The 26,746-nt window shown below is 40.7% G+C and overlaps 1 long non-coding RNA gene, 2 pseudogenes and 2 gene segments (V, D, J or C); 3 read left to right on the top strand and 2 right to left on the bottom strand.

Annotated features, from left to right (window-relative positions):
• Positions 1–26,746, top strand: part of LOC122332337 — a 110,492-nt pseudogene that overhangs the window by 28,865 nt on the left and 54,881 nt on the right.
• Positions 202–797, top strand: LOC122332351. The segment is given in 2 exon segments: positions 202–341; positions 466–797. Coding segments are annotated over 2 exon segments (366 nt in total).
• The window catches only part of LOC122332336, an 82,573-nt pseudogene continuing 57,640 nt past the window's right edge, over positions 1,814–26,746 (bottom strand).
• LOC122332348 lies at positions 4,762–5,333 on the top strand. The segment is given in 2 exon segments: positions 4,762–4,896; positions 4,981–5,333. Coding segments are annotated over 2 exon segments (387 nt in total).
• Positions 9,529–10,015, bottom strand: LOC122332360. Its single transcript, XR_006248475.1, has 3 exons — positions 9,936–10,015; positions 9,670–9,822; positions 9,529–9,548 (listed from the first exon to the last, which is right to left on the bottom strand). It is a non-coding gene; the product is annotated as an uncharacterized LOC122332360 (long non-coding RNA).

Below are 26,746 nucleotides of genomic sequence, written 5' to 3'. Positions count from 1 at the left end.
AATGTATACAAACATAAATCCTGCATATATATATATATATATATATATATATATATATATAGTGAAGAGCATCCTGAGAGATCACCAGCGTCACCCTGGAAACAAACAAGGAGAACCTGGCCACAGGTGATTCTTCACCCCGTAACAATATATATGTGTGTTGAGAGTCACTTTGCATTATAGTCACGTCTCAATGCTCTGAGAGTGTTTATAGTGCTGTGAGTTTAACACTTCATGACTGAGAGCAGAACACAACACAATCTTCATCATCACACAAGACTCAACTACTACAATGAACAACATCCTCATCCTCATCTGGACCGTTGCAGCTTTTATCCTAGGTGAAATACTATGATTTTATATTAAAAAAAAAAGTTACTGTTGTTCTTGTTTTTACCAATTTAGTATACAAATATTCTTCTGTGAAGGTGATTTACAAACAAACTGACTTTTTCTCTTCTTCAGAATCCAGAGGAGTCACTCTGACTCAACCTAAAGTTAAAACTGTCCAGCTCGGTCAAACAGCTACAATAGAGTGTAACATAGATGTAGGAATATACAGCAGCTACTTAGCCTGGTATCAGCAGAAACCTGGAGAAGCTCCTAAACTCCTCATTTATTACATAAACAACCTCCAGTCAGGAACTCCATCTAGATTCAGTGGAAGTGGATCTGGAAGTGATTTCTCTCTGACCATCAGAGGAGTCCAGACTGAAGATACAGGAGATTATTACTGTCAGAGTGTACACTATATCAGTGGTAGCTGGGTGTTCACACAGTGATAAAGAGTCGTACAAAAAGCTGTGAGTCAGAGTCACAGAGACTGCACTGATACAGCTGAGAGATACTGCAGCTGATGACGAGAGGATCAGAAACAACACAAGGATTATTACAAAAAATTACATCTCTGACCCTTTAAATCAACAAAAAAGCTTTATATCACATTGCATGATGGGAGCCAACATAAATCTCATTCATGTTTCTCAGCATGCATTATAGCATTAATATATTATGCTGCTAAATTGTCTTACAGTTTCTGCTTTTTAAAAAATAATAATAATAATAATAATAAGAAGAAGAAGAATATCAATGTTTAATCATTGTCTGATGAGATCTTGAGAGATTTCAGCTGATTTCATCTAAAGCTGTGTCTGTAGTTCAGTTTTATTTGTTGTGTTTCTTTTGGTCTCTTCTCTTTATTTCTGTTCTTGTTGTTTCTCTTTCCTCGATTCTGCTTATTAACACTCAATTAAACACTTAATTATCAAATTAACTCCAACAATGATTCAGTGTTACTTTTAACACCATTCCAGTGATTTTCTCATAAACACTGAGAAGTATTAATTATTAATTTAACACTCTGAGATTTATTGAAATACGAGACTTATTTATTGAAGATTTATTGAAGTCCACACATGAGCGGTTTACCAAATAATCCAGGCTTATTTCAGTTAGTCCCACTTATTATCGGTGGATTTTTAAAAAATGATTCAGACTCAAGCCAATAATAACGTTCCTGTTTCTGTCTGAATTAGTAATAGTTTATCTGCTGTTCTGCTTGACTAGAGAAGGTTAAACCCATCTGTTTCCGCTCCAGATTATGGACCAATCAAACGGTCTGAAAATCTCATTTTCATGGTCAGGTGGAGTGATTGTGACGGTCTCAGAATAGAGCAGCTCTGTCTCCAGAGACCATGTTCAAACCCCAAGAGCTTTATTTGACTCCATTTACTGCTACTGATGGAGCTTGTGAAAAACACTACATGCGTCTTGATCTGTTAGTTGTGGAATGATGTGGTCGGACACAAACGGAGCTTGTTGAGAAGCTTTATTGAATGTTGCAGCAAACACAGCAGATTGAAAGATCAGCCAGTGCTTTGACACTAGAGCTCTCTTTCAGTCTTGAGTTACAGTAAATGACTACAGCTGCAGCACTAGACTCACGTGAATCCTGCCTGACACAGGACACTCAGATACGGCTCATCTTCAGGAGAGAAACATCAGCACTGCGAGCGACTAACAGCGACTCTTGTGGAACGAGACGTCACGAGAAGCTCCATCATGTGTTACTCTGCAGACGCGTACTGCTCTCCCTTTTCCCAGCGTGCTTTGCTGAGGGTCAGGACGCTACTGCGGCTGTAGAGGCCGCCCCGCTCGCTCTCTGCGCTGGTCACGACCCCTCGGTGACCTCTGAGTCGTCCAGCGTCCAGCTCACCTGCGCCCCCTGTGGAGAGTAAGAGCTGAGCAGGCAGAGCAGTGCGGCTGAGTCTCCAGAGATCTGCAGAGAAGAGGGCGGCAGCAGAGACACCGAGGGCTTCTCTGTGGGACCAGCTGCAGGAGACAAACACAACACATTCACAAAACACACTCTTCTGCAGCGTTCACAGCATTTCTACAGGACTTTCAGCAGCAGACGTGAGGAGCGCAGTCACGATCACCATCTCATCACAGTTCATGTGATAAACACAAACTACACGATCACTGCCTACATTTATATCAAACTTCAGAAAGAAAACTAAACTAAAGCAGGGCACTGACCGCTTCGATTCCAGTAGTTTAGTGTTTTAGGATAAATATTCCGCTCATGTTTTTAAAATTTATTTTACACTTAATAAAATATAACTATTTTAAGCTAAAATTTTGTGACCACAGTTCAGATGAAGTTAAGTTATGTTGCTGATTATAATAGAAAACATTAGAAATAAGCTGATATACACACAATATACAAGTTACAGAATCACTATACATTTTAATTCAATTAGACGTAATAAATGAAACTAAACACACAAGACACTTAGTGTTTTTTTTTCTGTTGAATATTTTTAAATTCTTTATAAATGAAATTTAAACAGAGATTTTGTGACTAAAATGATATCACTTTTGTTCGTAATTAGAAAACAACTGAATCAACTGAATTTATAAATTAGGTTTTTTTTTCCTTCTTTCTTTTCTGGTTTTTACAAATCGTTCCTGTATTTAAAAGCACTGAATTATAAGAACCAGCGCTAAATAGTCCTCTCATGTTTTATTTTTTTTATATGCAGCTAAAAATGTGACTAATTTAAGATGAAATGTTGTGACACAGTTCAGATGAAGTTAATATTATGTTGCTGAATATATTAGAAAACATTAGAAATGAGCTGATATACACACAATATACAAGTTACAGACTCACTTTATATTTCAATTCTTCAATTCAATCTCATGAATGAAATTAAACACAGAAGACACTAACTAAAATTTAAACAAAGATTTTGTAACTAAAAATAATGTTTTTATAATTAGAAAATACAGAATAAACAGAATTTATATATTTTTTTGAGAAATGGTTCCTGTTTTTAAAAAGACTGAATTATAAAACAACGATATCAAACGAGATTCAGAATCACTGACTGAACTACAGAAAGTAGCTGCTATATATATTCTGAGATCAAATCTGTTTATTTTTGTATATCTACAAAAGAAGTTTAGTTACGTATGAACACAGAGTTAAAACTAATGAAGAAAATAAACCAGTAATAAATATTTTATTCATAAATTGTATGTTTGGAGAATTAAAAAGACTTACCGAGCACCAGTTTAGTTCCTCCACCGAACGTCCTCCACAGTGATACGATCTAATGAAAGACTCGTACAAAAACCTCTCTTCACTCGAGTGAACACAAACTCCAGCAGAGACACAAACACTTCAACACACTGAGAGAGAAACACTCAATTTAGTTTTAGTAAATGCTTTAAAACAAAAACTGTAAAGAAAAGAAAGAAAAGTAAAATAAACTCTTTCACACAAATTCCTCTCAAAATGTTATTTATTCCTTGAACATTATGTAAAACTTTCATAATTGGATTAAGAGTTTATTATTTTTATTAATTTACAATAGATTCGGTCCTATATTTTTCATTCATTCTCTCGTGATGTGTTTATATAATACTTATAAATAAATATATTTATTTACTATCCCTGACCTCTGAGATGATTTTTTGACCTCTTTTATTATGCATCCATAACAAAAAGAGGTCAAAAGGTCAAATCTTAGGTCATCTTAAGTCAGAAATAGTAATTATATATTTCTTTAAAAAAGTATGTTGTGTAGTTTCTCGTAATATGTTTCTGTTCTGATTCACAGAAAATCCTGCAGCTGCAGAGAAATTTTTCCGAAATGTGATGCATATTTTTCATATACACATTGTTCATCTGTACTTGTGATCAGAGGCATGATAATCTTTATATATGACCTTTTTAAAAGCAAAATGAATCAGTTGGAAACAAACTCTCTTTCAGACGTTCTCCATACCGTATGTTTGTAAATGAAACAGAGATGTTAAACATTACAGCGTCTCGTAACACTGATATACACGTCATTATCTTTGTTGGAGAATATAAAAGTGATTTATGACACACAGTGACTGGAGAAGCTGAACCAGTAATTATGAGTCAAATGTTGAGATCACATGACCAGCTAAATATTATATCTTTACTTCAATAATAATTATCAGAGGGCGATGACAGTGAAGAGGCTGTTTATACAGTCACTTCTATATGATGCTGCATTGTTTTAGTATAAACCACTGTAATAAGAATAACTGAAATAACAACAAAAATAATTTACACCCCTTAACAAAAAGTTACTGAATAACTTTTTTTTTTTATAAAAATGTAAATTCATTAGTTATTTAACAGCGTATGAGATTAAATAGCAGCTCAAGCTAAACCCCGCCCACTTCTTTCCATCATCAGACATGCTTCAGTGCTCTGAGAGTGTTTATAGTGCTGTGAGTTTAACACTTCATGACTGAGAGCAGAACACAACACAATCTTCATCATCACACAAGACTCAACTACTACAATGAACAACATCCTCATCCTCATCTGGACTCTGACTCTCTGTATTCAGGGTAAATATTTGACTAAATACTGCACTAAATATCATTACACACATCTTATGAAACAGTCCAATAACCACTGAATGTCTTTTTCAGAGATCTGGGGACAAGTGACAGTGACTCAGAATCCAGAAATAAAATCCATCAAACAAGGAGAAACTGTTACGATCAGCTGTAAAACCAGTCAGAGTCTGACTTCTAACTGTTATCACTGTGTGTCTTGGTATCAGCAGAAACCTGGAGAAGCTCCTAAACTCATAATTTATGGCATAAGAAGCCTTTATTCAGGAACTCCATCTAGATTCAGTGGAAGTGGATCAAACTATGGAAGTGATTTCTCTCTGACCATCAGAGGAGTCCAGACTGAAGATACAGGAGATTATTACTGTCAGAGTAGACACTATATCAGTGGTAGCTGGGTGTTCACACAGTGATAAAGAGTCGTACAAAAAGCTGTGAGTCAGAGTCACAGTGACTGCACTGATACAGCTGAGAGATACTGCAGCTGATGACGAGAGGATCACAAACAACACAAACTCACTGAATCAAACACTTCACAGATTTATTTATATGATGTTCTAAGGAGGAAATATACTTATTAATGCAATGTAATATAATTATATAACACTCACTAGATTTGACATTGACTGAAGAAAAGTTGTGAGGTGCTTGTTGAAGAAAAAACGTTAGATTTCCAAGTGTAAAGGTTTTTCCAAGTTCTTGCTTTTCTTAGACACCTGTGGATTTAAGAGAGTGACCATTTATACTGAGACATTTATCAATCATTTATTTCACTTTCTAACTAGGATATCCAAATTTTATTCTCTTACTCTTCAGTTATTTATTTATTAGGAGTCGTTCAGGATCTCGTGGTCACAGATTCATATTTCATATTCAGATTCATATTCTACTACGGACTGATGGAAAATCACCCAGCTCTGCTATAGACTTCTGAACAGTTTGAATGAGCTCACAGTCTACTTTATTAACAGACTTCAACAGATCTCTGAATCCTGTTTCCTTTTCTAACTTCATTGACATTTTATGTCTATCACTACTGATTGTAAAAAATGCTCTTGTGGCTTTAGTGGCAGAAGAAAATAACATTTTAATTAACATCTTAAAAAAATTATCCATTGTCCACCGCATTGCAGTCAAAAGTTGAATTTAAAAATATCACACAAAGAATCAAAATGCATTTCTGGATTGCAGTAACCTGTTATTAAGGTGCCTTTTCATTGGTCTGAAGTGGAAAAAGCTAAATACAGCTGTGAATGGGTTAAGTTTGTCCACTTTCAACTATTCCCAGAAGTAGACTGGATCGCGCTCATAGAGTAGACGCTCATGTGGTCGAAAGCATTCAACTTTAAAAAAAACTGTGATTGACCAAAACACATCTTAACACGAGGTGTAACCAGGACCACAGACACCTTTGATAAGAAGAACCTAAATGATCTTTGAGATTTCTGGTAGACATGAATCGAACATGAAAGTGTTTATTAGACGTAAAGTGCTGCAGTACGTTTAGAGGAAACCGCTTTAAGGACGAGAAGTGACGATTAAACAGAAGAAAACTGGAACTTAAATACACACAGTAACTGACTAAATTAACAAGACACAGCTGAAGACAATTAGACAATTAATAGAAAGTAGGTCACTCTGAACACATGGGAGAAGTAAAATAACGAGAGTGAACAATTTGTTATTAAATGAAGAGACGGTCTCTGTAATCAATTCGACAATAGTTGCTAGAGTTAAGTGTCCCCAACAAAGCAAGCCAGAGGCGACAGCGGCAAGGGACCAAAACCCCATCCATACAGAATGAAGAAAAAAACATGGGAGAAACCAATTGGAGCCAGTTCAATTTTAAACACAGCTGTGTCAGATAGTGTAAATGACTTCGAGAGAGAGTGAGAGTGTGTGTGTGTGTGTGTGTGTGTGTGTGTGTGTGTGTGTGTGTGTGTGTGTGTGTGCATCAGGGTCTGGTGATCTGTCCACGGGCGCATCTAGGTTTTCTGGTCTCTGATGAACATAATCTCTGGGTGCTGATCCACCATCTAGTCTGGATAAAAACTGTGAAACAGATTAAGAAAGAAACAAGACTAATATTAGCATACATGCCATTCTTTTTACGATGTCACAAGTACATCGTGTTTTAGGAGTAATGTTCCCGGATCCAGTGAATCTAATTAATGCAGCCTAAAAATCCTTTAACTGATTTAAATAATATAAGTGTGTTGGTGTGTTATGTGTAGGCTAAGTTAAAAAGATCTAGATTTTTAATCTAGATTTAAACTGGCAGAGTGTGTCTGCTTCGAACAGCAGCGTTAGGGAGATTGTTCCAGAGTTTAGGTGCTAGATAGGAAAGGATCTGCCGGCCGCAGTCGATTTTGATATTTTAGGTATTATCAAATGGCCAGAGTTTTGAGAACGCAGCGGACGGGCAGGACTATAATGTGATAAGAGCTCGCTCAAGTATTGAGGAGCTAAACCATTCAGGGCTTTATAGGTAATAATAAGATTTTAAAATCTATCCAATGTTTGATAGGAGCCAGTGCAGTGTTGACAGAACCGGGCTAATATGATCATACTTCCTAGTTCTAGTAAGGACTCTAGCTGCAGCGTTTTGGACTAGCTGAAGTTTGTTTATCAAGCGTGCAGAACAACCACTCAATAAAGCATTACATAATCAAACCCCGAGGTCATAAACGCATGAATTAATATTTCTGCATTAGAGGTTGAAAGCATAGGTCGTAATTTAGATATATTTTTAAGATGGAAAAACGCAGTTTTACAGATGCTAGAAACATGGTTTTCAAAGGAAAGATTGCTGTCAAACAGCACACCTAGGTTCCTAACTGATGATGAAGAATTAACAGAGCAGCCATCAAGTCTTAGACTGTGTTCTGGATTATTATATGTGGGGTTTTAGGTCCAATTATTAGCACCTCCGTTTTTTCAGAATTTAGCATTAAGAAGTTACTCATCATCCAGTTTTTTATATTGACTATGCATTCTGTTAGATTCTCAGTTTGGTGTGTATCACCAGGCTGCGCTGAAATATAGAGCTGAGTATCATCAGCATAGCAGTGAAAGCTAACACCATGTCTCCTGATAATATCTCCCAGAGGTAACATGTACAGGTTGAAAAGTAACGGTCCTAGCACTGAGCCTTGAGGAACTCCATATTTCACTTGTGAGCGATATGATATCTCCTCATAGCGGTCAGATAGATATGATTTAAACCATGCTAAGGCGCTTCCTCTAATGCCAACTTAGTTTTCTAGTCTATCCAAGAGAATGTGGTGATCGATAGTATCGAATGCTGCACGACAAAATAGTTGATGAACACTGTAAATAGTAATAAGTTGAATTTACTTGAAAAACCTATCGAAACTGATTGCCTCAAGTAGTTCATCATTTGTGAGTTCATTAAACTTGCTACAGATTTGTGTATTTTACTTGTTTATTTGTACAGGTTACTAATAAAGTTAAGTACTTACAACTCAATATGACAAGTTTGGTTAAAATCCGATATACATTCAATCTTAGTACATGTAACTCAAATAAAAGAGTTCCCTTTACAGGCCTGCTTGGTCACATTACTAGAGCAATGTTTGGAAACTGATTGCCTTAAATTTCTCAAGTAAGTTGTACTTAGACAAAGACAGACAACAGATATTGGAACATCACAATGGCATTTATTTGTTCAATAAGAATATTAAGCCATGCCTTCAAAATCAAAAACACTGAAAATTGTACATAGTGGAATCTGAAATAATCCAATGTGATCATTTTTCCTCACTTTTTCAAAAAATAAACAATTCTTCAAAATCTTTTATTTAGTTAGTTCTCTTTAATAAAAATCTTCACCTTGAATAAAAAAAAAGCACACTGCCAATTTTCAGTAAACAGTACACAAACATAGACCATTTTAACAAAGTTCTCTTAAAACTTCCTTAATTTCCGTTTAACACCAAGTTTTACTCTAAAACCCGACTTTACATTGTGCACACGGCAAGTACTCCAACAGGAAACAGTGTTGGAAAACAAACTGTCCTAAACAAGTTTACTAGCTCTCTTAAGAGTGCAAGTTCTTTTAAAGACTCATCTCTATTCTAATTTACCAATTTGGTAATGAAGTAAAGGTCAGTCCTTAATTAGTTAATTGTATTTTTGGTTTGAGAGCCTTGTGTCCAAGTGACAAAATCACTCTCTGAATGAAGTCAAAAGTGTTCTTCAGTATGGGAGGATACTCTAAATTCAGAGCATAAATAAGGCCGAAAAGCAGGCACATGGTTTGAGGAAGATTTCCCACGTCATCCAACGCAATCATCCCTTCCAAAATGACCGCATGTGGCGTTTAGATGCATTGAGTGAGTCCTCAGGGATCACCGTGAGTATGCCAACCGAAACGCCAAACATCTCTCTTTTCGTCATTACAGTCCTATAATTGTGTGTAGCAAAAAGACAAAATCAGACACATTTTAATAGTATATATTTGTAAAAAAAAAAAAAAAAAAAAAAAAAATGCATTAGTTTTTAAATCAAGGCATTCATTCATTCAAGCCATTTTTTTAAAGGATATGACTGACAAAACAACTTACAAAACATGTCTTGTAAAACTCGGTGGATTCAGCTGTTCGGCCATTGATGTCAGATTTCTGCAGAATTAAACAACATTGTGAAAAGCATTTAATAGTGCTGCTTGCACAAACCACACAGGACAAAACAACAAAAACCAACAGCTGAAAAAAAAGAATTGGGTGTGTATGAGGAGCTCACATCAATCTGCTGTAGAATGTTCTTCAGTTTACAGCCAATTGCTCCTCTTTTGGACGTGAAAATATCAATGAAACGGTCTGTGAATCTGTCCGGTTCCTGAAAGAATTCGGTTTGCAGGTTTTTGCCTGATATTTGACTGAACTCTGCCAAAATCTGAACGAAGAAAAAATTATAACTGACATTAAGCAGTCACTCTTAAGCAGACCTCTAAAGTAGTTTATGTGGGTGGTTTATGAAAATGTTAAATAACGAAATTACAGACGCACACAAAATAAAAGTCACTTGACTCTCTGTGAAGACTCTCCTTTCAGCTGTGTCCCTCACAGCAGGCTCAGTCTCTATCAATTCCTTTCTCGTGAGTGCAAAGAAAAAGTTACAAATAATCTGTTCACTTCCATGTAAATTCACATTATTCAATGTTTGTAGAGCATATGCATTAATGAGAAATAAAAAAGGAAATTAACGATGAGTGAGAACAATAATGATTAATCGCAGTTAACCTGAATAAATTTCAATGTGTTTTTTTATACACAGTACAAAGACAACAGAGTACACTGAGAATGAGGTCAACAGCATATACCTGTCTGTCCTGCCACGACTCAAACTAAACACACTTCAGCAAAAATACGACCTGCCTTAAATTTATGCACAATATAAAAAAGTAGGCTTATAAAATAATCAACAACAAACCTATTTGTGCTGCCACATCTCAAAATCTGATTTGGTCCGCTCTTCTTCAAACAGGTACGTATTGAGCATGACTCGACCATGAGACCAAAATAATCCGTGGAAGAAATTATTATTATTATTATTATTCAGATTATTATTATTGTCTTTTATAACTTTTATAATCTTTTTCCTCCTGACTCATAGAAAAAATGTTTTTTGAATTAAGTATTTTTCGTGTCATTACATTAAGTCATAAGAAAAAATAACATTTTTGAAAAAAATATTTTAATCATATTTTATTTTATGTCCTCTGTAGAGGACACTAGGACTATCTTTCCAAAAAAATTAAATGGCATGAATAGACATCAAAAGGTAAAATCAATGTGATTTTTTTTTTTTTAAATCACCAGTCATTTTTAGGTTTCAGGGTTTCAGATGCTTTAGGAATGTCAGAAATTGTTCTGATATATTTTTAATAAAAGTCAGCACAACAAATAGAGTGAGTTTATATGTAATACATTTAGTTAGCTGATTTTAATATGATATACAAATGTCAATATGCCGTTTTCAAGCAATTTCTTTCATTATGGTTTTCTTTACTTACATTTTTTGTCTTGTTTCTGGACAAAATATCTAGATTTTCTAGACAAATCAAAATTATTGTCTTGTTTAAGGAAAGATTAAATTAGTCAAAATTTTATAGTTATTTTGTTCTATCGAAAACTCTGTCAGTAAACTTAATGTCGAGAAAATCCTTCTTAATTTAAGAATTGTTTGATATTTTGGCTGAAAACATGACAACAAATCTAAGTGAGAACAGCATTTTTTACAGTAGTCTATTTTAAGATGGTTTCACACAAAACATTTAATACAGAAATGTGAACTGATTTTAAACAAAAATATTAAATGATTTTAAATCTGAAATTGTCGTTACAAATGAAACTAAAACTGCCAGTAGTTGGTGGCAAGTAACTGTTTTTATCACCGAATCATACGTTCAAATGATTCGTTCAAAAGACTGATTCATTCAGGAGTCTGTTCTTAATGAGTGTCTAACTGAATCATTGACTCGTTCGTTTAAAAACGCACATTCATGTATAAACAAAACTGACTTAAAACTATTTTAGAAACAGAGCTAAGTTGTTAAATAATTAAAGTGTTTAGATTAAAAACCATAATTAAAATCATAATTAAATTTAAAATAGAAATGAATAATTGCATAAATATTCAACTAGTGCTGGCATGCATGCGCGCGATGCGGAACTGACGTGAGCGCGCCGTCGTGATTCGCGTCTTAGTTGCTATAGCGACACGTGTTATGAGTTCTGACTGAATATATAAACACTCGAACCCATCGCTATCTGTTGGTTGTGAGACGAGGAGACATTTGAGTATTTTCTGATCAGATCTTGTTGCTTTCTGAAGCTCATCGGAGGATTCCGAGAAGAAAACTTTTATTTCAGACGGAGATCAGCGGATTTTCTTGAAGAGTTTTAAACTGTTATTTGTTCTATAACTAAACTTATTACTGCACTTGTGTCTTGTATTGTTATTGTATTTCATTTTTTTCTATTACTTTTCTTTCTTTCTCCCTATTTTCTTATTTTGAGGAGTTTGGAGGAGGTCAATGGCTCACTCGGAGGAAAGACGAGGTATGTTTTTAATTGATTATTTTAGGATATTTATTATTGGTATGTGCATTGTTTGACAGCTTGTGCAACCCGTTATATTTAAGTTAAGTGATGTGTATCTTGTTCCACGTGACAGATAAACTGTGTGTTTTGATTAATGTTTTGATATGTTTTGATTATTGACTGTTAATAAAACAGTATGAAGTATTGTAAGTGTGTAATATTTCAGCCTCGGGCCGCTCCAGATCCAGGAGCGCTGGTATCTCTCAGACGGCTGCTCAGGAGGATGGGAGACGAGGCTCTGGTGATCGTGACCCAGAGCAGCCCCTGAGCCAAGAGCTACCAGGATACATCGCACCTCTGCCTTTCTGACCTGGCTGTTTCTGTGTCCACAGATCAGCCTCACAGGAAGAGGAAGCGGCAGAGCGGCGGCCGGGAGGATGAAGGGCCGTCCACCTCCAACACAAGACCAGCCAAACGCTCCCGCAGAGGTCAGGATTATCAAAGATGTCATGACTCGGTTATTAATAGAAAATGTTCCGTTTATACATTTCTTGTGCGTTTCAGAAGCGTATGCAAGGGCCCATTGCTGGGCCGAGGTGGATTCGCTCGGTGCATGCTGGGATCGCAGGTCCGACAGACTGCCAGTAAGGCGTTTCCTTCCTGCTTCATTCAAACAGCTTTTAGAAATGGCCATATCAGTGAATGCGTGATTTCCTGTGGTTTATCTGTTCACAGGTTGCCATCAAGTACGTTTGCAAAAGCAGGGCGCCTGAGACGCTGAACGTGGTGAGTTGAAGGTGAATCTGTTGTGAATCTGCATTCAGCTCTGGATGACGGATCTTTGGTCTCTGCAGGAAGGTCAGGGTCTGCTGCCGCTGGAGGTGGCGTTGATGACCCTGGTCAATTCGGCTCCTGCCTGCCCAAACGTCCTGCAGCTGCTGGAGTGGTTCGACCATCGCAGACGCTACACCATGATCCTGGAGCGTCCCGTTCCTTGCCAAGATCTCCAGAGTTTCTGCGAGGAGAACGGATGTCTGGAGAGACTCTGGCCAAAAAGGTCCTGCTGCAGCTGATCACGGCGCTGAAACACTGCGAGAGCCGGTGGAGTCCTGCACCGGGACGTCAAACCTGAGAACCTTCTGATCTCCACTGAGTCCCACGACATCAAGCTGCTGGACTTCGGCTGTGGAGATCTGCTGCAAGACTCGGCCTACCAACAATTTGCAGGTTGCTTTGATCTCACTGCAGTCATGTGTTTGTGAACACCAAAGGGAAGATTTTGATCGGACGTTTGTGGTCTTGTTGTGTCTCTCAGGCACTCTTGAATACGCCCCTCCTGAGTGGTTTCGGCAGCACCGTTATCACGCAGGACCGGCTACGGTTTGGTCGGTCGGGGTGACGCTCTACAGCATCCTGTGCGGCTGTTTCCCCTTCAGAGGAGCACGCAGGGTCACCTCCAAAAGCAGGCTGACCTTCCCTAGAGAGCTGTCTACAGGCAAGAGACGGACATCACGTCCAGATCCAGGTGAAGCGTGTGCTTTTGTGTTGCTGAAGGCTGTGTTGTGTGTAACAGAGTGCCGTCAGCTGATTCGCTGGTGTCTCCGTGCATCGGCATCAGACCGGCCCAGTTTAGAGGACATTGAGAGCCACCCCTGGTTAAACTGAACAGGTGTAAGACCAGTGACACACACTTTCTGAATCACAGCAGTCACGGCTGGATTGTGTCGTTGGGATCAGTCCAGATCAATGCTTTCAACTGTTTGTATAGGGGAGCAGAAGTGACACAGGAAGTGCAGAGAACTGCTTCCTGGTCATCTTCAGTCCGTGAGGGGCTCTGTGTGGATCCTGGAGGAGCTGAACACACAGCACCAGCAGAAACCAGAGCTAGAAATCAGATAGAGAGTAGAGAAAAGGGATAAATGGGACATTGTGTAAATAAGAGGAACAGACTGAGGCACTAGACACTAAATTGTACATATAATTCATATTTATTAATGTTTAGATGTAATAGATTTTTAGTTGGTTGGCAAAAGGAGTCTGTGCTGTCTGAAACCAGCTTGTGGTTTTATAAATTCATTGAATCATATAAAGAAATGTAATTTCAATTATACATTTAGTGTAAATATATTTGAATAAAGCGTGTACATTTGCAGATGATTGCAGTGTGTCTTTTAGTGGACAGAGGGTTAATGTGTGTATTTGTTTGTTATGTTACACTTTAAGTGATACATTCTGCTATTTCTAAGGATTAGGATAAAACATGAACACAGTGAATTATGATAATACTGTATATTATACCTTTTAGTGCAAATACACTCTTAAAAATAAAAGGTACAAAAGTTGTCACTGGGGCGGTAGATTTTTAAAAGGGATATATTTGTACCTAAAGGGTCCATTTTTGAGCCTAATGGGTACAAAAGTGTATTTTTAAAAAGGTACCGCCCAGTGACAGCTTTTGTACTTTTATTTCTGAGTATGTATAAAATACAAATAGAAAAAGATTTGAAATGATCTGACATTATTTGCTCATTTAGCAATAAACTGCGTAACTCCTGAAGTTTTGAAGTTTCTTTTGAAACACTTCAGTCAATAAATGTGACGATGCTGGCCTCACAAAGAAAGTCAGAAAGTAACCTTATCCCTGACTTGTTAAACTCTCATTAAACTCACTTGTTAAAACCCTTTACAGCAAGAATCCCATTTCAGAGCTCAAGAAATTACTAAATTCCTCTGAATTCTGATATTTTGTGTTAATATCAGGCAATTGTTTTGGACTTCATCACAATTCTGGTTTTGATGCATGTGTCAGTGTTGTGAGGAAGTCACTGTGCAAAAGTTTATGGAGAAAATGATATGGCAATATATCTCTCGCTTTTATGTACGGTCAATTTAATTCTGTCAGCTTCCTGAAAAAAAAAAAAAGAGTAAAGAAAGGAATAAAAGAAGGACAGAAAGAGAGAGAGAAAGAATCTGCAGCTGTCAGAGGGGAAGTACAGATAAAAACTTCAATAAAACTGACCTTGAGACAATATCACACTGAAATGTAATGATGACACACTCAGCTTGTCGTTAGGCTCCACTCACATTCATGTCAATTGTTGCTCCGTTACAGGACCAGTGTTATGAGGTTATGACCGGCAGCTTTCAGTCTGTCCTTCACAGCCGTCCTCTTTGCTGCTGTGTCCAAGAAAGACCTGATTCAGACCAGAATCACTGATGTCAGGTACTGAGAGATATATATATAGTCATTTTCAAAGAAGCGTGTCTGAACTGGTTTAGTAAATGAGAACTGAGAACAAGTGTAAAAACCTCAACACATGTGAAGTTATTAAATAAATGAATCTACTTTTCTTTAGCATGGATGCATTAAACTGAACAAAAGTGACTATAAAGACATGCAAAGTGTTACAAAATCTTTCTTTGTTAAATAACTCCACCCTCCGAGGTTTTGATTTGAGCCCTCCTCGCTGTGTGCTTCTTCACCCCATCACACTGGTGGAGAATGTGGGCAAGAGCGTGAAGAAACACCGGCAAGTGATCTCATCTTCACCCCCTTCTTTTTTTCTATCTCCCTTTAGTTTATCGCTTGGCATAGCGCTCCTCCCCGCCATGGAAGAACTGCTACAACGGCTCACGAGATCAGCGTCCATCAGCAACAAATCGTTGAGCATCTGGCAACTTTCGACAGGGCGAAACGGAGCAGGAGCTTGCTGCCCTACGGTCCGCCGCCGCCGCATACCGCTGCCTGACCCCGAGCCCAAGCCAAAAATGCTACCAAAAATGTCCACACATGAGCGATCCCGAGGCATTCCTGCAAATGTTCGAGACAACTGCCAAAGCAGAAGGTTGGCACCCTGAGGAGGGAGCACGGATACTGGCCCCTGTTAACCGGTGAGGCACAGCGTGCGATTTCTCCCTTTTAGCGAGGCGGCAGAGAGCTAACTAGAAGTACCCCAAGAGATTCTCTCCTGGCTCAGCCTTTCACCCATTTTTCACAGCTGGGAGTACAACCCACACCTCCCCGCCTGAGCGCTAGCGGGCAAACTCGCGCGCCTCACCCAACACTGGCTCCTCGATGTGACCCCAATGGTGGGTCAGGTGGCGGAGCAGGTCATTCCTGAGAGCCCTTCCCCGCTTACACAGACAAGCTGTCAGGATGAGGAACCCAGCTACCACCATGGAGCTCGTTGAGGCGGTGGAGCTGGGCGGACGCGCCCAACATCAGGAGTCTGAGAGCGGCGCCTCCTTTTCCCCAGGGGGTGGTCCAGGAGCGACGGGCGCCGGAGGGCACACCACGACCAGTCAACAGGCCAGCGGTTCCCTCTGCTCACAATGAGCCGATTTCAACGGAAGATCCGGCACCCTCTGCACGTGCGTGGCTGGCTGGCTGCATCGTCCACCACGAGCCGCGCAAGGAAACCCCAGAAGCTAGGGGTTAGGGTGAACTGGCAGCCGGCAGCCCATCGCACCGTCGTAGAGAGCATGTCAAGGAGATGAGGGAACGGATAGGCAGTGTCATGCCGTTAGTCCGGGACCACCTGTGCAAGGGTCAGCAGGCCCAACAGCGCACTACAACTGGGCAGCCCAACCACGGGAATTCCAGCCCGGTGACAAGGTCATGGTCCTCGTTCCTCACGGCTGCGTTCTTAGTGAACTGGCAGGGACCCTACACCGTGGTGGAAAGGATCAGCCTGGTCACATACAGACTACACCAGCCCGACCACCCCTTGCGCCCGGACCAGAGAGAGGAGTGTGACGGCCGCCGTACTCCACCCCTTACCTGGACCCTTCCCCTGGAACACTACCCGACCTGCTCTTCCCCTGCAGCACGACGAGGACACCAGTTCCCCATTTATTGTGGACACTTTTCCCCTGGACACTTTATTTTGTATATTTCTTTTAAATAAAGGCCTGACGCCACACCCACTGTGTCTGTCGTTGGCTCCTTCCAACACAATATATATATATTGCTGTAATAATACACAAATAGCTTGTAGTTGAAACAAGGTAAAGCAAATCAAAGCTATGAAACAGAAACACCCATTTAATACCCTGTCAAGAATATGAAACTGCTTTAAGAACCCACCGTACACACTCCTGCAGTGACATAAGACCAGCAGCACTTCATATAAAGAAAAAGTAGTGCTTGTTCTCAGAGTCAGTCTCAAGAAGTCGACCTTTCCATGAGATCTGTCCAGATCTGAAAGTACTCTGTTGAACGTACACAAGCTTTCTCAGTCATGTCTTTACTGTTTCTCTCACATTCGTGTCAACTGTTGCTCTTTCACAAGCGTTACGAGGTTATCAATCAATCAATCAATCGTTTTCATTTATATAGCGCTTTTAACATCACAGGTTGCATCAAAGCACTGAACAGTATAAAGCAGAAGATCACAATGATAGGGATGTAACATTGTAAAGAAACCTGCATGAAATCATAAAAGAAAAGGTTCTAAAATCAAGTCCAGCATTTTGCAAATACACAAATTAATAAATGTGTGCTAATAAATGTAGTGTCTATTAACAGAAACATCAGCTCCGGGGCAGATACGTGTGCTGTAATGTATTTGATGCGAGTGACTCGGGTTCAAACATGACTTTTGACTATTTTTTCTCTCCCTTTTAAATCTCATTAAAGTCATAAAGAGGAAATAATCAGAATGTGTTGGATAGGGCTAGGGTAGGGATGGATTTATTGCCCCATTCACAGTGTAAAAATAAAAGAAATACTTGCCAAATTACTTTGTTGGTCACTTATATTAGTATCAGCAGAAACCTGAAGAACCTCCTAAACTCCTCATATATCAAACGAACACCCTCCAGTCAGGAACTCCATCTAGATTCAGTGACAGGAACAAGAGATACTGGAAGTGATTTCTCTCTGACCATGAAAGACGTCCAGACTGAAGATACAGGAGATTATTACTGTCAGAGTTATCACTACATCAACAGCAAACATGTGTTCACACAGTGATAAAGAGTCGTATCTGATACAGTTGATAGATAATGCAGCTGCTGATGAGAGGATCAAACAAACACACACACACACACACACACACACACACACTTATATATAGTCCCATACAAAACAGTAAATGGTTGATCAATCATTGGGAAGCTCAGTCTGACTGCTGAGAGTCTCAGTGAACAAACATCATCTCTCTTTAGTCCTGACTCATTCTGTTCCTCTCAGAATAGATCAGCTCCATCAGCAGATGTTTCACAGGAGCTTCAAGATACAGTCAGACTACACTGAGTCAACACACACAGAACCAACAGTCATCTGTTTCAGTGGTTGGGGTTCATCATTTGACTACTCAAAATAGTTTCATAATTTCCTCCATTTGCAGGTGTTTTCATGGTTCAGTGAGTGAACCCTAAATATTTCAATGTAAAAGAGAAGACAAAATATTCATCAAAACAGACATAATAATAATGTAATAAGAGTTTTTACAATAGTGTAATATAAAGGTTTTATTTTTAATTTATACATTTAAATGACATTTCAAATTGAAATATTTGATACATATTAATTAGTTTAACAGTGTACTTGCTCTCAATGCACACTAAATCCATCAAAGCCTTAATAAACACATGAACATTTAACTCAGAAAATCACATTAGAGTACTGCCAAAGCATTGAACAACAAGACTGTAAATAAATCTATGTAAATATGTCTATTATCTGCTCTGTAAAGTAACCATATCTTCCTAAAAGAATCACCATAGTTTATTAAATATAAGTTGGACATACATGTGTGGTTCTCAAACAAATGAACAACAACAAAAAAATATATATTTATTATTTATTTATTCTTTTCAAAGGATTAAACTCCAGTTAAATAAAAGAACATTACTGTTTTGTAGATTATTATTATTGTATTGTAGATTATTAAAGTATTTTAGAGCGATATTGACTGTTTTATTCTAGAGGGGCGTCACTAGCATGTGAATAAACTCTTATGAACATGAACGTTTGGCAAATAGCAGCAAAGCATAATATTAATATTGCTGAATTTTCAGGAGTGCTTAAAACTATGTAATCTAAACAGTAATCTAAATCTTAATGAAAGTTATCAAAAAACACTACATGTGTTAAAGAATATAGCCATTTTTGTCTATACTGGTTGTTTTTATGATCATTTATTGTTTGTCCACCAGTGGATTTATTAATGAAACTTATCAATTTAAATCTGACTTAATTTACTTTTGTATTAAAACTAACTTGTAACATTTTAGTCCCTATCAGTGATGATTTTCTTCATGTTCTTCATAATTCTTTGAGTTGAATTCAGTTACAGGTTGTGCCACATTCAGTTATCTGTCTCGTAGAGTGAACTACAGTCTTCAGGTGAATGATTTAAATAGTGAGAGTCACTTTACATCATCAGACATGCTTCAGTGCTCTGAGAGAGTTTATAGCGCTGTGAGTTTAACACTTCATGACTGATACTGTTTATCATCACAAAAAAGCAACTACAATGACATTGATCATATTCTTCTTGATCTTAGGATGTATTTTCAAGGTAAGACCTTTCATTCAGTTAGCTCTCTCTAAAAGTTATTTCAAACTTTTTTAAATATCATGTCGTTTAATTGTTCTTCAGACTCAGGACAGGTGACTGTGATTCAGACTCCAACAGAGAAACATGTTCAGAACGGACAAACAGTGACTCTGACCTGTAAAAACCAGCAGCTCTATTGGACGCCAGTCAGACGGTTGGTGTGGGTCATGTCTCTCCTGGTACCTACAGAAACCTGAGAAGCTCCTAAACTTTTAGTGTACAGCATTAAAACACTCCATTCAGGAACTCCATCAAGATTCAGTGGAAATGGAGCTGACCGTGGAACTGATTTTCTCTCTGACCATCAGTGGAGTCCAGACTGAAGATACAGGAGATTATTACTGTATGGCTATAAACTATATCAGTAATAGCTGGGTGTTCACACAGTGATAAAGAGTCATACAAAAAGCTGTGAGTCAGAGTCACAGAGACTGCACTGATACAGCTGAGAGATACTGCAGCTGCTCTACAACACAATCACACACAACACTGATCAGAGAACACACACTCATTACATAAAATAAATAGATGGTGAAGTTTATTGTTATAAATGTGGCAATGCTTTACTTTAGATGTCCTATCCCTTTACCCATTAAATCAAACTAGAAAACATCTATCTGCATTAGACAGGAAGGTAAAGTTACACGTTTGCTTTTTTCATGTCATGTTTGCTCATACAGTCATATCTTTGAGAAAACCGAAAATAGTAAATACTGGAAATGGTACATATGCAACAGGAGAATAAAGGCCTCCTGAGTAAATTGTAAATTCCCAAAAGTAATTTTTATAAGAAAAATATACATACGTGTAAACTTTCAGCCTTAGTCTCTAGCTTCCACTAACTACAGTACACTCGTTCACAGTAGAAAGACGTTCCAGTGGTACAAGCACGAAGGACTGGGATGACCCAGTGTCTCTGTAGAGTCCCCAGCTAGCGACACATAACCTGCCAGAAGAAAGTGACTCTGGGAGCCAGGTCAGTGGTTGGCAATCAAACTGCTAAAATGTAATGTTCATGCGCATGACATATACTTTTCACAAATTCACATAAGCTTTGTTTGACTGCAGTGAGGTAGTTAGACAAGCCGAGAGAAAAGGTGAACTACAACTGACTGCAGCCACAGCCATAAATTAAATTAGCTGAAGATAAAAGACATTAGATCTCAGCAGAAGAGGATTAAACAACTCCACAAACAGCCTGGCTATCTTTCTGTCTGATTTAGGGGTTTAAATAAAACGTCTGATATCTGCGTGTGTCGGTATGGCCTACCTTTCTGCTGACTGATGTTGCTACTCATGTTGCAGTAAAGTAGGGTTTGTAAGACCCCTTGGGCCTTGTCTAGACTATACTTAAAGTATTAAAAGTCTGCTAAACTGTAACAACTCATTTTGTACTTAATGCACTTTAATTGTGTGGATGTAGTGCTGAAATCTGACTAAAGATTTGAAAATCTAAAAACGTACTGTAAATAAAGTTTTTGCATTTGGATCCCTAACTCTGTTGTCAGTCTCCACATTACAGCTACAAACCCCCATGTTGAATTTGTCCCCTACACCCCAAAACACAACTGATGTCAGCATTTGACGCACCTCACTTTGTACAGATTATTTAATATTGAGCGTTTATATAAAATAAAGTGAGTGTGTCACTGTTGCGCTTTTCGAGAGACTGAGGAGACGAGGCTCAAAATAAACTTAAATGGATTTAATCTCAAGAATGACAAAATAAAGATATAAAGGCAGGCAGGCAGGCAGGTAGAACAGGCAGGCAGGATAAACACACGTAAAGACATCAGGTAAGGACCTCGCGCGCTCGGACCAACAGAACTCAAAACACAGGACTTAAATACACGAGGTAATTGACAACACTGACGAGACACGGCTGCAGACAATCATACAATTAACATGGAGGAAAGGCAGGCCACAGGGAACACATGGCACGAGGCGAAAACAATAACAAAGTCCGGGAACGTGACATTACCCCCTCCCGGAAGGTGCGTCCTCGCACCTAAAGGGTAACAAACAAACACAAACAAAAACCAAGATGACTAGGATTTGGGGATACCGGGTCTTGGGAGGAGGTTCTGGTGGAGGACGGATAGCCAGGATGGGGCAGGCAGAAGGCAGAAGGGTCCAAGGAGGTGTAGATGGAGGAGGAGCCAGGAGGAGACAGGAGGAGTCCGGAGCAGGAGGAGATCCAGAGCCCAGCTATGGTGGTCCACGGTGGGGCCGACGGAGGGAGGAGCCAGGAAGGAGACAGGAGGAGTCCGAGCAGGAGGAGATCCAGAGCCCAGCTATGGTGGTCAAGGTGGAGCCGACGGAGGAGGAGCCATGGAGGAGGAGCAGCCATCGACTCCATGGGCCGACCGGACGGGCATCAGCGGAGCAGGTGGTGGAGAGACTGAGGCAGAGACGGAGAGCCGAAGAGCCAGGGTGACGTCGAGGCGCTGGAGGTCAAGCGACGCCGCAGGGCCGGCGACTGACACGGAGGCGGGGGCGGGAAGGGCCGGCGGAGCCAGAGCGACTGAGGACTGAGGTGAAGCCGGAGGGAAGGAGGAGCCTGACAGAGCCGGTGGGATGGAGGGACGAGGCGGCCGGAGGAGAGGAATCCCGAGGCGACGGATGGTCGACAGCGACAGACCAAGGCGGAGCCGGAGGGACGATGGAGCCTGGTGGAGCTGGTGGACTGACGGACCACGGTGTAGAGGAGGGAGCTAGGAGCCCAGGGGAGCCGACGGGTCACGGGCCGAGGAGGAGTCTGGGTCTCGGAGGCAGGGCGGCGAGGCGAGGGGATCCTTCACCCTCGGACGGCGATGGAGACCGGCAGACCCGTGGCGAGCTCCGGATGGTGAGCTGAGGATGAGCGCAGGGGCTGCTGGGATCCATCGGCGTGGTGTGGCAAGGGTGGGAGGTGGGAAAACTTGAGGCGGCACTGGAGGAAGCGCACAGGGCGCGGGCACAGAACGGGACGGCGCACGGGGCGCCAGGCACAGGAACGGGACGGAGCGCACGGGCGGGGCACAGGGAGGAGCGCACGTGGCGCGGGCACTGGAGGGCGCACGTGGCGCGGGCACTGGAGGAGGCGCGCGCGTGGCGCGGGCACTGGAGAAGCGCACGCGTGGCGCGGGCACTGGAGAGAGCGCCGTGGCGGGCACTGGAGGGAGCGCACGTGGCGCGGGCACAGGAACGGGACGGCTGGGCGGAACCAGCGGGCTAGCGGGACGGCTGGGCGGAACCAGCGGTTAACGGGGCGGCTGGGCGGAACCAGCGGGCTAGCGGGACGGCTGGGCGGAACCAGCGAGCTAACGGGACGGCTGGGCGGAACCAGCGAGCTAACGGGACGGCTGGGCGGAACCAGCGGGCTTACGGGAAGGCTGGGCGGAACCAGCGAGCTAACGGGACGGCTGGGCGGAACCAGCGAGCTAACGGGACGGCTGGGCGGAACCAGCGGGCTAACGGGACGGCTGGGGCGGAACCAGCGGGCTTACTGGGTAGCTGAACGGGAACAGGAACTCAGGATACAGGGGAGGTGTCAGTCTAAGTCCAAGTCCAAGTTCACATCATCCAGCTCCTTTGCAGATCCAGCAGCCCCAGGTGGATGATCAGCTCATCCTCAGCCGAGCGTGTAGTGGGCGGAGCTCCTCCGCGCTCCTCCTCGCGCAGTCGGCTGTCTCCACCGTGAGGGAGCTCCGTTGCTGGCTCGCGCACCTGGTCTGACGATACGGCTCGGGTCCTGTTACGCTCCACGGCTCTGTCGCTCTCTCTGGCGATGGGTCCGTGGTCGCTCACGACCGCCCCGTGTCAGCGGTGGGCTCAGGCTGGGAGCTCGACCATGCGGTGAAGGGCTGAGCTAGGCTCTGGATCTGGAGTGGGGCTGGTGTCGTTGTCCTCAGGCGCAACCATCATGGTTGATTTGCAGGACACCAGCACCCACTCGACGTATCGCGGCGAAGGCTCTCTCGAGGACCGCTCCCGGACAGCTGCGCTTGGCTGGAGGTGTTAAGTCCACGGAAATAGAGTTCGAGCAGAGAGCAGTCCGGGTAGCGGAGTCGTTGGCCAGTTCGAGGAACAGTTCGGTGTAGTCCTCGAGAGAGCAATCCCCCTGCTCCAGCAGGCGGATGAGGAAGTTTGGGTCTTTGAACTGGGCAAACATGACAAACAAAAAACAAAAAATAAGGGGGAAAATACGCGCTATTTACTTTTTTGAGGTCCGAGCGTTCTGTCACGGTTGCGCTTTCGAGAGACTGAGAGACGAGGCTCAAAATAAACTTAAATGGATTTAATCTCAAGAATGACAAAATAAAGATATAAAGGCAGGCAGGCAGGCAGGTAGAACAGGCAGGCAGGATAAACACACGTAAAGACATCAGGTAAGGACCTCGACGCTCGGACCAACAGAACTCAAAACACAGGACTTAAATACACGAGGTAATTGACAACACTGACGAGACACGGCTGCAGACAATCATACAATTAACATGGAGGAAAGGCAGGCTACAGGAACACATGGCACGAGATGAAAACAATAACAAAGTCCGGGGAACGTGACAGAGTGATGCTGCATTCAAGACCACAGTATAAAATAATGGCTTTAATAAATGCTTTCATCTATATCTGAAATTATTAGACCCATAATAATACAGTACATAGTGCAGCTCAAGCTGTTGTGAATCCCGCCCACTTCTTTACATCATCAGACATGCTTCAGTGCTCTGAGAGTGTTTATAGTGCTGTGAGTTTAACACTTCATGACTGAGAGCAGAACACAACACAATCTTCATCATCACACAAGACTCAACTACTACAATGAACAACATCCTCATCCTCATCTGGACTCTCACGCTGTTTGCTCAAGGTTTTGTGTGTGAAAAAATTGATGATTATTATTCATTCTTTGAAATGTGAAATGTACATCAAATATTTAAAAGTTATTTTTCTTTCTCTTTCAGAGTGTAGAGGACAGATCACTGTAACTCAGAGTCCATCATTAATAACAACAACTCAAGGACAAGACGTCACAATAAACTGTAAAACCAGCAGCAGAGTTTATAATGGTGACTTCTTACACTGGTATCAGCAGAAACCTGGAGAAGCTCCTAAACTCCTGATATATAGAGTTAACAGCCTCCAGTCAGGAACTCCATCTAGATTCAGTGGAAGTGGATCTGACAGTGATTTCTCTCTGACCATCAGAGGAGTCCAGACTGAAGATACAGGAGATTATTACTGTCAGAGTGCACACTATATCAGTGGTAGCTGGGTGTTCACACAGTGATAAAGAGTCGTAAAAAGTTGTGAGTCAGAGTCACAGAGACTGCACTGATACAGCTGAGAGATACTGCAGCTGATGATGAGAGGATCACAAACAACACAAACTCACTGAATCAAACACTTCAGAGAGGATTTCTCTGAGATGTTTTCTCTTAATGAAAGACGTTTGTAACAAACAGGACTTCTCCTAAAACTGATCTTCTGGACAAACTGAGCAATTAATGGAGAAAGGCCTTGTCTAGACTGATGACCGAGAACCTGATGGTCACTTGAGTTGAGCTCCATGATCATAGAAGATGAGAGAAACCTACAGAAGAACAAACATCACAGAGACACTCCACTGATCTGGACTTTATGGTGGGGTGACCAAACTCAATCATCTCTTCAGTGAAGATGCATGGAAAAACACACCTGAAAATAAAAAAAAACACCTAAATGACCCTCAGACTCTGTCAGAACAGGACTTGAACATGGGTCTCTAGTGCACGTAATAAGATATTCTCCCACCAAGTGTTGAACCCAAAATGACACAAAAAGTAAAAAAAAAAAAAAACATCTTTTATTTCCAGGACAAAAAAAATAACAGTCCAAACAAAAACTACTCCAAAAGACAATTATTTCTCTCAAGAGTGGACAAAAAATATCAGAATATCAGAAGCCCAGGGACAAAAATTCAAAGAAAAGAGATGACTCAAGAGAACTTAAACATGAACCAAAAAGGGCACCAGCGAGCAAAAATAACCAAACACAAATGACAAACAAGAAAGCCACTTAAATAGGGAAGCTAACCAGACAGGGCTAGGACTAATAAACCTAATTAGCTGAGAGAAAGAAACACAGGAAAATTGGCACCATCAAGTGGCGAAAATACAGATCCTGAAAGACTCTCAAAAAACAAGATTCTCTGGTCAAAAAGATCACCTTTAAAGTTATCCATATTAAGATCTTAGCTATGCATATTACTAATCAAAATGTAAGTTTACTAAATGTCTTCAAAGAACATGATCTTTACTTTATGATTTTAGGAATAAAAGAAACATCATTCATTTTGACCAATGCAATGTGTTTGTTGTTACAGATATTCTTCAGCAACTTAAGACCGGTTTAAACAGTGTGTGATTGAGTTTAATACACGACTAACAATAAGCTTCAGGACAAACAAAATAATTATTAATATGTGTGTTGTTTTCTTCATACTTGTGTGTTAATGGAGAATTAGAAGCTGCTCTCATAAACTGAACTCAAGCTGATGACGTGTCAGGGATCTGAAGAGAGGACTCAAAAACACGGTGAGTGTCAACAGCTTTATTTAAGAAACAGGTAGACTAGATGAGAGAAGTGACACAGTCCAGACAGTAGTCAGGCTGAGAGGAGACTGAGTCCAGCCCCAGATGACGGTTGACCAGAGAGGTGAAGACACTGAGAAGATAATGACCAGAGCTCTGATAGTATTGAGGTGAAGCCAGTCCACAGCCAGCTGGACAGGACCGGACCAGACAGGACAGGACGGATCGGACAGGACAGATGACTGACAAAAACAAAGACAACTTTAGACAGGGAATAATCAAAGACTCTGAGATTGAGGAGACACAGTAGCAAATGTAACCAATTTTAACGATATAAAAGTGAATTACAGTATAATAATAGCCTCTACTAGTAATGGACCCTGGACCAGAATCAGAAGATACCAAATTCGACAGAGCCACGGTACTGAGCATCAAAAATGAGGCAGACACAAGAGTAACAGTTGAGTAGCCACTCTTATATTGTTTACACTTGACAGTTGACCTGTTGGTTTGTACAAAATGTGGAATAACCCCAGAAGTTACAAAAATAAAAGTAGTAGTGTGCACACTAGAAAATAAAAGAGAATGTCCGTTGGGCCTTAAACAAAAAATTTAAAAATTGTTTTCGGTGTATTTGCTGTAGAGGTTGTGC

Source organism: Puntigrus tetrazona, unplaced genomic scaffold, assembly GCF_018831695.1.
Source record: "Puntigrus tetrazona isolate hp1 unplaced genomic scaffold, ASM1883169v1 S000000009, whole genome shotgun sequence".
NCBI classification, from domain to species: domain Eukaryota; kingdom Metazoa; phylum Chordata; class Actinopteri; order Cypriniformes; family Cyprinidae; genus Puntigrus; species Puntigrus tetrazona.
Note: the sequence above shows the minus strand (reverse complement) of the source record. Positions and strands in the feature narration are given on the sequence as shown.